This window comes from Strix aluco, chromosome 17 (genome assembly GCF_031877795.1).
Source record: "Strix aluco isolate bStrAlu1 chromosome 17, bStrAlu1.hap1, whole genome shotgun sequence".
NCBI lineage: Eukaryota > Metazoa > Chordata > Aves > Strigiformes > Strigidae > Strix > Strix aluco.
The window spans coordinates 7,484,456-7,498,264 of NC_133947.1; the positions used below are offsets into that span (position 1 = coordinate 7,484,456).

The 13,809-nt window shown below is 40.6% G+C and overlaps 1 protein-coding gene across 6 annotated transcripts in view; it reads right to left on the reverse strand.

Moving 5' to 3' along the window:
* Positions 1-226: 226 nt before the first annotated feature.
* DOK5 (docking protein 5) overlaps positions 227-13,809 on the reverse strand; it is a 43,675-nt gene continuing 30,092 nt past the window's right edge. The window contains exons 3-9 of one of the 6 annotated variants that reach the window (XM_074842981.1): positions 12,431-12,545; positions 12,211-12,330; positions 11,270-11,459; positions 9,795-9,930; positions 3,337-3,399; positions 3,005-3,125; positions 227-896 (exon numbers count right to left, since the gene is read on the reverse strand). In XM_074842981.1, coding sequence (XP_074699082.1) covers positions 829-896; positions 3,005-3,125; positions 3,337-3,399; positions 9,795-9,930; positions 11,270-11,459; positions 12,211-12,330; positions 12,431-12,545 — 813 coding nt within the window. In that variant the 3' untranslated portion in view covers positions 227-828. Of the gene's footprint in view, positions 897-3,004; positions 3,126-3,336; positions 3,400-9,794; positions 9,931-11,269; positions 11,460-12,210; positions 12,352-12,430; positions 12,546-13,809 lie in introns of all 6 variants that reach the window. The other 5 variants (XM_074842982.1, XM_074842979.1, XM_074842984.1 and 2 more) reach the window with 5 other exon arrangements.

Below are 13,809 nucleotides of genomic sequence, written 5' to 3' on the forward strand. Positions count from 1 at the left end.
AATCAGCTTTCTGACACAAAATGGTTTGTAGCATTGAGAGATTCCCGTTGAATCTACTACTCTGTTTCACTAGGACACCCGACAAGTGGTTGTGTGGCTTTAGGTGTGGAGGGGGGACATGCAGCAAACCACTATCCCCTCCATCCTCCCTTCTAGTGCCCTAATGGCTCCGCAATAGCTCTGCTCATGATGCTGGCAGTGATGACAAAAAGCACTGTACCACCAATTAAGTGGGACATTTTTTTTTTATTTTAAACATTTACAGAGATGGAAATAAATACAGGCAATAGAAGATAGAGAGGGTGCTTTTAAAAGAAATCAATAGAGTCTTCATCAGGCTTCAAACAGGAAAAATTGTATCCAATAGCTGCTTAAAACTGGCCACCATTTCAAAGGTCAAGGATTAGGCTGAACAATTATGTAAATAACTAAAGATAAGCATTACAACAAACAAGGATGACACAGCTGACATCAGTGAACACACAGCTGTAATAGACAAAAATGGAACCACACTACACAGGAAAGTCTCATATATTTACAACATACCTATCATACAAAAACATTTGGAAATATTTAAGGAGTGATTTCTTCTCTATTCAGCTGTAAGATATAAAAGATACACTGGAGGGTCTGTTGGTTTTCTTCCCTTCCCCAATATCTACAGAATAGTTTTAGCTTTTGGCAAAGTTTAAAAAAACCTTTGTATTGCAAGAATTTTTCATCCAACCTGAACTTTTCCATGTTTCCATCCTTGCTTATCATCATCACTGTCATCCACTGGGGCAGTTTGTCAGAAGACAAAGAGTTTGTAAAGTTCTTTACAGTCTTTTATCGATGGTCTGACCTGTAGGTTGGAAAAGTGTCCGTGCGATGAAGCTTCACTGGGCTAGAAGCACCTTCACCAAGACAGATGCAAAAAACCAAAACACTCAGTAAGACACAGGCACCTTATTCAGCATTTTATAAAGGACTATGTGAACTACACATTACAGCTTTTTAATTAAACCTATCGCTGCTTAATCTGCTGCTCCATCTCAGAAACATCTCCACGCAGATTTTCTTTTCCAGTTCCTTAAGAACAGAAAGCTGTATGAAGCAAATTAATTTTTTTAAAGTTCTGATTTTGCAGTTTAAATGAAAAATGCACTTTAGCTCACAATATTAGCATCAGTTCTTTTCTGTACACTAGAAAAGAGAACAAGACCCAATTCAGAAATCATAAATTCCAACTTTGATGGAAGAAAGTTTTTGCATACAAAGCTTCAGGTGCCTCTACCACTGAGTGAAAGAAGTGCTGCTTCATACATATGGAATTATATAACTCGGTATAACAATTATTTCATATTTCTTTTTCCAGTAATAATGGAAGCATTTCAAGATTTTGGCAACCTAATCTAATTAGAGGTGCTCGGGGTACCACAGAAGTAGTAGCCCTGACTGCTGATCAAGACAAGGACTTCAGTGTCTTTCCTAATTACAACGCTGGCTGCACGGCTTGCTTGTTTTACAAAGACTTTTACCCCATTCTCATGATGACAATCTCCTAGGATCCTTTTTTTTCAGTTTAACAGGCAAGCTATTTTTCTAAATATAAAAGAATTGGTTTGTACCCCTACAGTCTATTTATCTTGTGTCAACTCAATGGTGAATTATTGTTTTAATAAAGGACTATAGTAAGGCACAGTAAGACCAATCCACTGATTGTGTCAGAGTGCTGCAAGCAGCCTTGTTCTTGTGTGCCACAGGCTGCCACCAGCAGGTCATCTTCCCATGCCCTAATTTATTGAACAAATTTGAACAGGCATATAAGCACTGCTTTTATCACTCATCCCTCCTCTGGAACATTTGCCGGCTTTAGCTGGGGCTTTTTATGTGCTGCCTGCCCCCTCTAGTGTTGAAAAAAGGAAAAGGGAAAAATAGTAGCTTTTATGATTTGCTGAAAATCAGAGGACCAGAATGGAATTATGTCAGGGCTGCCAGCACATGTAATTTTTAATTACACCTTGTGATATTACATTTTCTGGAGGTGCTAACCTTAACAATCTCCGGCTTTATTTTAAAAAGTAAAATAAATATCTATCATTCATTATTCCTTGAGAAACTCCTAGTCTATCAGAGAGGAGGAAAAAAAAGAAACAAAACGAAGATATTCTAAACGTTTTCCAAACCAGGATGTTTTAAAACATCTGTCTAGTGATTTTTGAATGCCTGGTGTTGGTAAATGGTAGATCCACCCTTCCACGGCCCCCCCGCACCCCCCTCCAGCGCTCACTAACCACTAGATGTCCCTTGGTGACTACGGAGGGACAACCGGGTGCAGAGACCTCCCTGGGATCGATTCCTCCCTCTCTGCAGCCTGGGGAGGTTTTCAGGCATGAGGGGATTGACCTGTGCTGCCCCTTGGGCTGACAGCAAGGGAGGGATTTGAAGACGACATCTGCCCATCTTCAGGCCACACTGCAATGCACGGTGGCAGCATTGCCACTGTTCAAGCAACAGTTTTCTAGAACTACTTATCAAGGCCATTTCCTTTTACTTTCCCCAATTTGGCCGTTTTCGAGGATGCAGTTGTTTTGGTTGAATGTTAGCAAGTACACAAAATAAATAATGAAGACTCCATCATTCTTAGTATGAGGCAGCCATCCCAATGAGAGGGGAGCCAAATGGTTGTAAGGCTGGCAAAAAAATCAGGTGCCATTCTGTCAGCAGAAAAAATTGGGCAACCTTGGTAACTGGCCATCCTGTAAAAACATTCGGAAAACTTGTGAAATGAAAGATCCCTCTTTAAGTAAGAGGGGAAGTAAGAAAAGCACCTCCTGATGACAACCCCTCTGCCAAGTTGTCCCTCTTAAGGCAGGATGTGCCCTTCTCTCCATCAGCCAGGCAGCAGTGGCAACTGGCTTAGACTGAACACCAGCTTTCAGTGAGATGGACAGATACTGAAATGATTCAGCAATGCCGTGATCCAATTTGTGCATTGACTCTTTCCACCCCAGCCCCTCACCTTGCAGACCGTAGAGCTGGCCAGTGCTGTGCTGCCGTGTGATGTGCTGCCAGTAGGCACTGCGGGGCAAGGGCACCATGGTGCTGAGGGACACGGCTCGCTCGCTCATTTTCATCTGAAGCTGCAAAGCAGAAAACTGATGTGAAGGAGACAGTCTGAGAACAGCACGACCACTGGCTGCAAGACCTCCTAATGAAAGAGCCAGCACAGCCTCTCCCTCCCTCCACAAGCCCACCCTACCCAAGCAGCAATGACTAACTCGGGGGTTAGTCTCTGCAGGCACACGCCACTCGGGTTAGGAGGCCACGCTGCTGTTGCACACCAAAGCTCACCTTGGTGCTCCCCTGGTCCTGGGCTAGCACTGCTTCCCCTGAGGGGAGTTTTAATTCAAGCAGCTGAAACAGAAATGGGGGATCAGCAGAAGATAGGAGAGGGCTGGTATGCTCCCCCCTTTAGCAGCAAAGCCATCAGAGGGTCTTCCCAGCTACACAAGTAACACCCCAATACAACCTCAGCATATCGAGAACCTGACTGGAGATGTTTCACACGGGTGAGGACAAGTTGTTGTTAGTTTTGTAGCATTTTCTATCCATCTCCCCTCTCCTACAGCTGAGGCACACGCCAGCTGGATAGCACAGGAGTTCAACAGGAGATAACTGCATCCTTCAGCTGGATTCCTTGAATGAACAGCAGGTCTGGGTATGCTGAGAGGAGCACACGTGGGCTGCAGTGCATTACTGGAAGCGCCATCTCATGCTTCCCCCTCCATACAGGGCTTTCAGCTACATTTTCTCACATAATCACAGCCCCTTGTTATTTATACTATATTTAACACAAAAAACTGTGAGAACTGACTACTTTAAGGCATTTTTTTTCCATGAATTCAGTAAGTTGTATGTGCAAGCGGATAAAAATATTTAGATTTTATCATAAGTTTCACAATACAGCTAAAATTATCCTCCCAAAGTCCAGGAAAACACCAGTTCAAACATACCAAGACTGCACTTGGCTTTTCTAATTTATAAAGTTAGCTTTTTACAAAAGAGTAAGTTTTCGTTTCACGAAACCCGAGGTGAAAGAACCTTTTACAAGAAGATCAGTATATTTTTGAGCAAAAACAAACAAATGAAGCAAGCACAGAAAAGAGGTGAAGGCTGGCTGTATCTGAAGAGACCCATTTCCAAGTTATTTAGAGGTGCATCTACCTTCAAGCTCTTCTCAGTACAGTGAACACTGTGGCTGTGATATGAAGGTAAAACAAAACAAAACCCAGATCAACTCCTGCTCTTAAAACACCCACCTCCACGTCAGCTGGATGTGAATCACTGCACCATACAAGGTTTCACCTACATCGTACAGCACATTTATTACAGCTCCTTCACTAAAGCCCAGACACCGTTTGCAGTGTCACCACACACACACCTCAGCACCATGGAAACAAACAACAATGAATCTTTTACTGGGAATAAAAATCAGCAGAGTATTGTGTGGATGGCATTTCTGGGCTGTAGATACCTTTTTTGGTGGTCCCATTTATTGGTGAGTTGGGCAGCAAGCTAAAGCAGTTTGAGCAACAGTTCATTTGTCCGGATGAGTGCAAAAAAACCAACAGGCTATCTTGGGAGAAAAAAATAGAGACACAGCTAGAGAAAGATTAGCTAAAGACACAGAAAAGGGCCAGAAGGGGCCCCTCCTGAACTCAATCAGCAGGGGAAAAAATTAAAACACCCACAGCTGGAGATAGGAATTAGCATGTTATGTCCTGAATACGCAGTGTTTCATCAAAACACCTTGGACTGCGAGCAAAGGCAGCTTTAATGATGATTGATTTCATTCTCACAATTAACCTACTGTATATCTCTGTGGCAACAGAAAGAGTAGGAATAACTTGATAATGACCTGGCTTTATGCCGCAGAAGCACCCGGCACCGTAGCAAGTTGAAAACAGTCAGAATTGCTATGCTGGAACACGCATGAGCAAAGGCTGCGAGCAGAGCGCCAGGTGGGACGTGCGACTCCACATATCATTAATACAACAAATAATTTGTTAACTGGAGGGCACCTAATCCATAGCCTCTCACCCTCTTCTGCCCAGGGGAGAAAGAGAATGCTCCAACCTGACAGGAGATCAGGATCCCCAGAGCAGTTCAAACGCAGCTCCCCGCACACGTGGCAGGAATCAAATTATGTACATCAGGCTTCAACCAAAGAAGCAACAAAGATGTGAGAAGTGGTGAGGGACAACACAAAGCCACCCTGCAGCCTCGGTGGCTATGAGAGGTCCGCAGAGGAAGGGGACGGAGAAGCAGTGCTCGCAGCCATCGGCAGCCAGTGCCGAGAGCAGCTGGGGAGCCGCTGTGCCACCTCTTGTCACTTCTTGTCACCCGGATGAGAGATGTGCAGAGCTATATGAAGGCAGTTTGCTGGGCTAACGCACAGCTCTGGGTCAAACACAGGGTGCAGCTGGTTCCCAGAAGTCCTGAGGGCTCAGGGAAGAAAGATTAAGTATTTTCTTTCTTGGACCCCACCTTAACAAGTTGGCCAAATTGCATTATAAATTAAAGACATTTAAAAGTAGTGCTAAAAAAAACCCACAAAACACTAACAAAAATAAACAAGCAAGCAGAAAAAAAACCTTCCACACTCCCCCCCAAAAAACATAGAAGCCACACACACACTCCAACATTCTTCTCAAATTAGCTGTGAACATGGCTCAAAAAGGAAGATGATTTAAGATTTGTTAGGTTTCGTTGGTTTCCTCAGGCTGGACAATCCAATTTTCAAAGATTTTGCAGAACAACTTGCACAAGGTAAACCTTCTTGAGATCCCCAGCTGGAGAAGATTGCACTCACTGTGTTTTTGAGGGGATTTTCTTCCCAGTGAAGCAAATTCATATAATCAATCAAAATCAATTAGAAGGATAATTGTTTAAGAAACATTTGCTAAATTCATTACAGCAAAACTATAGAATGGTAAACTAATAGAAACAACTTCAGAAATTAAAGTGCACTATCTTATTTCTGCCATTTTGACTACTATTCATCTCACACTAATACTCAATATTCTCCTCTTATTTCAAAAGTTAGTGAGAACCATTTCCACTCTTAATTATGAATCTCCATGGAAATGCACAGACTTCATAGCAGGCTCCAGCCTGGGAGGAGGCAGGTCAGATGGATCAAGTGCAAAGTGCACACCTGAAGAGTCAGGGAAGGCTGTTGGTAAACTGGCTGATAATATCTTTGTATGAAGTACTGAGCTTTAGCTGCCAAAAGTGGGAAGTTCACTGTTATTAGTTCTTAGTGAGATGTCAAGTTGTAATGTCTTTTTTAAAGCAGTGTGAACTGAGACCAGGCGTAAGTGACGGTAGTCAAGTCACAGCACTGCTCCTGTCAGTTTTCATGGCAACCAAATACTCATGAAAATATAACTTGAATAGATATTTTCTTTCTATTGTCTGACAATGCAAAAGCGAAAGGAAAGAGACAGCTGGATGAGAAGAGTTACCAAACGACCAGAAAGCCTTCATGCATCACTAGCAAAGCCAGCTCTTTCTTCCCTTTAAAATAGAAAAGGAAGGGATCTTTGAATTCACTGAAAAGGAAAATAAATGAAACCCACTTGTGAAAGTGTCACAGACTCTGGTCAACACATGCTCAGACCTCAGAGGAAAGCAACTGCACATTAACAGAAAGTGTCAGGGTGAGGTTCCCAGCTGAGGAACCACTATCGCATCAATTTTCCACAGGCATTTCAGGAGCCAGAGCCAGTTATAGTCACGAACTGAACCAACATACTGTAATATAAAGAGAGCGACTGCTAGGGAGGTGACAGACACATTATAGCCCACATTCTCAACAGTACTTGGCAGCTTTATTTCGCTCTATCAGCATGGGACATTCAACTCCTTTTTTTTTTTTATGCAGGCTCCAGGAGCCCTCAGGTAGCTTAATACCATCTTCACGTCAGTCTTGGATAATCACGTCACTGATGTAGCAGTGGTCAGGACTTCATTTCTCACCAACCATATCTCCTAATGCCTTCTTTTAAATACCCTTCATGTAGATAATAGCTCAAGCTTCACTAATACAAAAACTCACCCAGGATAAATAATTCTTGGAGATAGAAACAATATAGACAGCCAAGCATGAAGTGCAAGCATCTAAAGTGAACTCCTTGTTGAGGCGTTCAAAAGCAGAAGAAAAATCCAGGGTAAATCAATCAATCTGAACAAATATGTCCTTTACAAATATTCTGTAATCAGCAAAATAAGCCACCCAAGTTCTACACTGATATAACGATCCTCTGCCTAAACTTCTAAATCGGACTATCCTTGAACCCCAGAGTCTCACCGTGTATTTCAGAACCAGACAACGTTTCTATGACAGACTTGGGAAAGTCATATTCAGAGGCATATGGAATCATCTGAAATAATTATATTCTGCTACTAAATTACAGGACTTTCAGTTCACCAGGAATATGTTCTTATCCCCCACTTAGCACTCTAGGGTCTATAAAATTAGATTTAGGGGTTGTGGTTGGACACAGTGTTCATGAAAAAACTTTTAGAGGTTGTGCAGCTGCTCTCTATTGAAATCTATAGCAACTGTGCATCTGTTGCTAATGGCACTTGTAAGACGGAAATTTTACAGTACAGCATCAGACATCATCTATTAAAGATGTTCTTCCATAAATGTAAAACCAACAAATACGAAATTGCCTGTAAGCTTATTCACTGTGGTTACAGAACTCGGGTTACTCAATCACTTTTGATCCTGGTGGGCTACAAATGTTAGCTAGTTATGCTGAGTTAGCCTAGATTAATTTTAATCTGCTTAATTTAGTTACTGTTGAGTACTTGTATCATCTACCCATCTGTCTCATCTTAGATAATTTTGGATATCTTTGAACAAGAACTCCCTTAATTAACTAAAAGGCTCTTGGTTTTAAACAAAAGTCAAAACCAGCGAAGATGGTGTTAGATGATTCCCTTTGCTGGGAAAGGGAAAAATACTAGTGCTGCTGGCTGCAGAGTTCACTTGCTAGTTCTAAAGTTTTTGAAAGCAAGCAAGTAAAGTGTCAAGCTCTTCCTAGTGAACCTGGAAGTGCTGGGAAAAGCATGTTCTAAATGGACCCAGGGCAAAGGCTGTCACAAGAAAGGCTCTGAGTTAGTACTTCATCCTCACAGATACGGGCTTTACAGAAGTGACCACATTGTAATGACACCAGCCAGAAGTTAACAGAGTAGCATCAACTGAACACTGGTATATCACACTATTTATAGTGTGAAATATATACATATATATATATGTATGTAAAACACTAACTAGTCCCTTTCCTGTTCAAAGTAAAGACATTGCATGACCCACATAAAAACAGACCTGAATTTTCCTCACCTTCCCATTTCAGTTATCCCACTTGCTCTACAAACAACAGAGTTACCCATTTGCCTGTGTGCTCAGCTGAAGCAATCAGTTATCCAGGCCACAACATTGGTCAGGACACTTGGGAAGTTTCCTGTTGCTCCTCCTCTCCTCATTTGCTCCTCCTCATTGGACTGTTACTAAGAAAAATAACTTTCCTATCATGCATTTGGTTTGCATTCTGTCTCAAGTCCAAGAAAGTGGAAGAACAAAAAGAAATACAAGTACTTAAGGCAATTTGTTCCCTTCCCCATTCCCTCAACATCCACTCTCATCTTTTCTTAACTTTCCATGAGTAGTAATGGCATTTTCTGTTTCATCCCAGCTGGGTCATCCAGTTAATACTGGGATAATTCATCACTACAACTTATCCCTGAAAACAAGATGTTAGTAGAATTACTGAAAGGATTAGACATGGATGTGGATAACAGCAGCACTTATGTTTACAATAAGAGAAGGATGTAAGTCTTGTTGCAGATTACATAAACCAATTACTACTGCCTGGAATAGAGATGTTGTTTATAGCCAAGTTCTTCCACAGTTGTCCACTCCAGGTATTTTATATATTCCAGAAAGCCTGTTATCTTCAGGATACTAACTTTGCAGCCAGGGTCACCCTGTGAGTCCTGGAGCGTAGAGATCAACTGTGATATGGGATAAACAGAACATTCCTTTTCACTCTACAGGCTTCATGACCAAAAATAAAATTAGAAGTTAATAAGATCCTGAAACACATTAGATGCAAGTGACATAAAACTGCCTTCCTCAGACATAATGCTTTTGAAGATCCCACGCTACCTTTTCTCAATCTGTATGTTACCTACCAGTCACGTGTGTCATAAAACAACTTTTAGATACAAAAAGCACTTGTGGAAAACAGACATCCACTGAGAGATCAGACAAACATCTAGTCCTCCCCCATAGTCTAATCTGAACCATATGACTCTTTCCAAATCATCCTTGGGAGTGTAGACATCAATTAGCAAATGAAAAACTGAGCATGAGCCACAATATTTTGCAAATAGATTGAAGAGAAATGCTTCCAGACAAACTCATGATGCTGATTAATCAAAGGAACCTAATCTGAATGCACACTGACACGAGGTTGTCATCTTTGTATTAATTCACACTTATTGATAGCTTTGCAAATGCAAAAATCAAGGACTATAAGTTTCCCTGTTGTTTTGATTCTTGAAAAGCATCCCCAGTCATGTGTATTACCCTAAATATTATAATCAAGCAGAACTTAATAAGAGCAATAATCAGACTGCTTACTATCTGTGAATCAAAACTTAAAATCACATTGAAGAAACATATTGTTCACTGGTGCCCTGGGCAAAATAACAAGCATAACAAGCAGCCGTACCATTGAATTTTTCACACTCTGCAACAAACGCTCGTGTTGTTCTGCTATGGCCAAAGCAGCCGAGTGAACCTTCTGATAGATTGCTTCCCCATCTCTGGTCTGAAAGATGAATAGTCCTTCTCCTGTGTCACACATCCTGCCAAAGCAAGGACAGATGAGATCCACGTGTGAGATTTAAGTTTACAGGTCACCATGAACAAGCAAAACTTTACCATGCAGCTCTAGAAGTGCTATTGTGCAAGCAGTAACAAAAAAAAAAAAAGGTTGGAATGAAGTTATGTAAAAGTCTTCGCATATAGGTCTTAGCAGGCCTGGTCCAATCTTACTATTTTAGCTGACGTTTGCATTGCTCTTGCCGAACAGGGACTCAGCTAAGTACCACTGATCTATCACAAATGCTTGAGCTCTAGAGAGTTCATGCACAAGAACCAGATTTTAAATATTTAGACCCTATCTAGAATCTGTGCCAGGTAGGATTAATTTGTCTTCCCCTTTCAGACTTTTAACACTGCCTGTAATGAGTTTTGCAGAGTTTTGTCTTCCACTTGAAACAATAAATACATATCCTCAGCATCCCAATTGCATGATCCTATCATGGCTTACACATGATCAGCTAAATAAAAATGTATCCTTCCCGCCCCAAAGAGGACCAAATTCTGCAGCAATGTGGAGGACGGACATTTAAACGCCTCTTTCCTTTCCAGATAAGGTAATTGTATGATCTGTTTCTCTTTTACTATTGTAATTCTTTAATATGCTTATCTAAAATAATGCATCCATATCCCTTAGAAAGGATTTGATAGTTTAGTTCAGTAAACAAGTGTTCCAACTTCAGCCAAAGACTCAGCTCATTAAGACTGAGCTGCAGGAAGCAATACAGAACAACATCTCTAAAGTAAGGAATTGCATTCAAATTTCTTATAAATCCATTTGTCAAAAAGATGGAAAACAGGAATATAATCACTGGAAAACAGGAGTCCCTTCTCCATTACTTTAGTTTGCTTTTGGGAAACATCTTGGCACTTGCTGCTCTCAACTTCAAAATTCACTTCTCCTAGTACAGAACCCCAAAGGCCCACATTGTACAGATTCTGGAATGATGTTCACCCTTTCTCCCCAGATCTGTCCATCCAATTCTGTGGCTCATATATAGCTTTATTTAAGAACAACCCTATACAGTAATATACAATGTTGTCAGCCTCCACCCTGCAATACCCTGGGATACTTCAGGTCTCCCACCCCCATCCTCAGGCACTTTTGATAACTGCTTCCATTCAAGCTGCAACCTGGGATTAGGAGGGTTTTTTATTTGGTTTTGTATTTGTTTCAATATTTTTAAGAATATTTTCTTTTATGAGAGGCTACAGACCCTCTGTAGATAAGCTCTCGTGTCCTTCAACAACCTTTGGAAGTGGCCCAGAGCACCACCCAGCACCACCAAGGAAAGCAACACAATATAGCAAACACACACCTACCTCCCTGCTTCAAATGTGAACCAAGATGGGTCCCGCCCGTAGCGTCGGAGGGCGCTTAATGGCCAAGAGATGAGTTTTACTCTGGGATTCTGGATGTCCCAAAGACAGATATTCTCAAATGTTATCTGCAAGGTACATTCCCCATGCACATCTAAATTAGGGGATGGCATCAAATACACATTGAATCTCTCTGGGAGAAAAACAAAAGGTTAGTCTAAAATCCCTGCCCATTAAATGTGCAAGTCATTAAAGGAATTTCCTATTTTCCATCTCTAATTTAAGATCTTATTTCCACTTAGGACAATTAATTCAAAAACAGAGACTATTCCTTCCAGTAACTCAATAAACTCCATGTTTGGGGCAGTCAGAATGCTGCACTCAAAGGGCATCAAATATTTGTGTGTGCATTCACAGACTGAAGAGAACTGCACCATCATAATCCTGATATTTGCAAACAATTAACAAAGTTGTGTTCATGAATAAATACATTGCAATTGCATTTGTGCATGTAATTAGTTAATTTGCATAGGAAAGTGAAGTAGCCATGGGCTCAGGTTCTGCATGCAATTACTATTATTTATTATTTGCTTTACAATGCTGCCAAACAGCCTCAGTCACAAACTGAAACTGTTGTACCGACATCATACAAGGAAACACACAACAAAAGATAGTCCCCACCTCCAAGAGCAACTAACTTGTCTGAGAAAGAAAAGTGCTACTCCAAAATAATTCTAGTTACCTGACTTACTATCTTTGGTAGCAATTAAAAAACCCAAAAGCCAAAAAAATCCCAAACAAACAAAAACAATCCCCACAAAACAGGAAGGAGAGCTTGGAAAAACAATTTTGCTCCAACTTATTTCCGATGTTCAAATGCACAGTCCAAAAGACTTCAAAATAATGCAATTAGAGATTTAAAAGGTCAGTATTTATGTACCTACCACTCTGCTCCCTCTCTACTCCAGATGCCAACAAGTCAGGCTCTCCAAGGCTAATGTCATTAATTCGTGTTCCAAGACACTCCATCTGCAGCACCTTGCACCACTCATCGGCCTCAAGTTCTGTATAAATGCCCAGAAAGTCTGTGTGTAGGTATAATACATTTATAATTTTACAATTTATGCTCTTGTGTTTTCTAATGTGCGTTGCCATTTTACCCACCTGACTCACAAGCAAAGGTTTTTGATGTGTCATCATTAAAATAAATCCCAACTGCATGCTTCTTTGTGCTTTTTGGCATTCGTAATATATTCTTCACATTATTGAGCTCTGTGACCTGAAAAAGCACAATTTGTGGTTTTAATTATGAGCTTGAAAAACTATATATCCATTATTGACTGAGAAGGAGATAAAAGAATTATATCATCTTGAAAAAGACGGAGAAAAGTGGAGAGAGCATGAACATGCCTATGATTGCTCTTAAAGAAATGGAGCCTTGACACGAATCACCTTAGACAAGCAACTTGAAGACCCTGGATGATGAAGCAGCCACGACCTTCAGTTCTCTCTTGTGTGCAGGTGAGCTTCAGTGCAACATCATCTGAATAGCATTTTAGCCAAGAGGCAGGTAGAATCAAAACTCACTCCATTTTGACAAATATTTACATGAAGGACATGAGAAAGATCAACCTGATGTAGCAGAAGCAAAGAGAGGTGAAGATAAAAAGCTAAAGCATTCACCCATTTGGAGGAGCAAGTCCAGTTCCAGTACAGCTTTCATCATGGAGGACAAAACTCTAAGACTGGTGAAAAGCTGCTCTGTAAACTATTTTTTGTTGGAAAGTTGAGGATTTGTTAGAATGGTCCACTTAAAAAAAAAAAATAAAACTACAGTTTTAGTTATTAGAAAGCTTTTTAAAGCTTCACAGACTTGTAAACACAGATTTCTGTTACTTGGTTGCCAAAAATTGATTGGAAAAACAGCTTTCACACCAAAAAAATAAATATGTATCTGTTACCTTGTATACAGATTTAGTAAATACAGACCACAGTTGCTTCATATTTCTAACATCCACTTTTCACCCTCACAATGATAAGTAACACTCCTAAATTTGACTGAGGAGGAACTTTTCGTTATTTAAATTCCTTGTAATATAAAAGCTAACACCCAGGCAGGAAATCAAGAAGTTATATTTAAATATTCATTATCAGAAAACATTTCACTGATTTTTTTTACATGGTAGGGCTTGAAGGGAGAGAGAAAGAGAGGGAATTTAACAGAAATGTTCCCAAAGCTGTACAACCTAACAACTTCACTACTTTGGTGTCATTAGTTCTGTGGAATAGTCTCATATCAAACTGTGTCAACTCTAAACAAAGAAATGCAGCAATTGTCTTATAGACAAGACTCAGGAAGTATAAAGTGTATAAAAGTATCAGTGTTGTAGGGTCCAGCAACAGAAACTGCTCCTCTACAGCATCTTGGGTTCACCAGCACACCCGCTGCATCTCTGGCCTTTCATCCTAAATCACTTTCTTCTTGGAGTCAATTTATTGCCCATTCTCTTCCAACATGGGAGAACACACAGCCAAAAATCAAA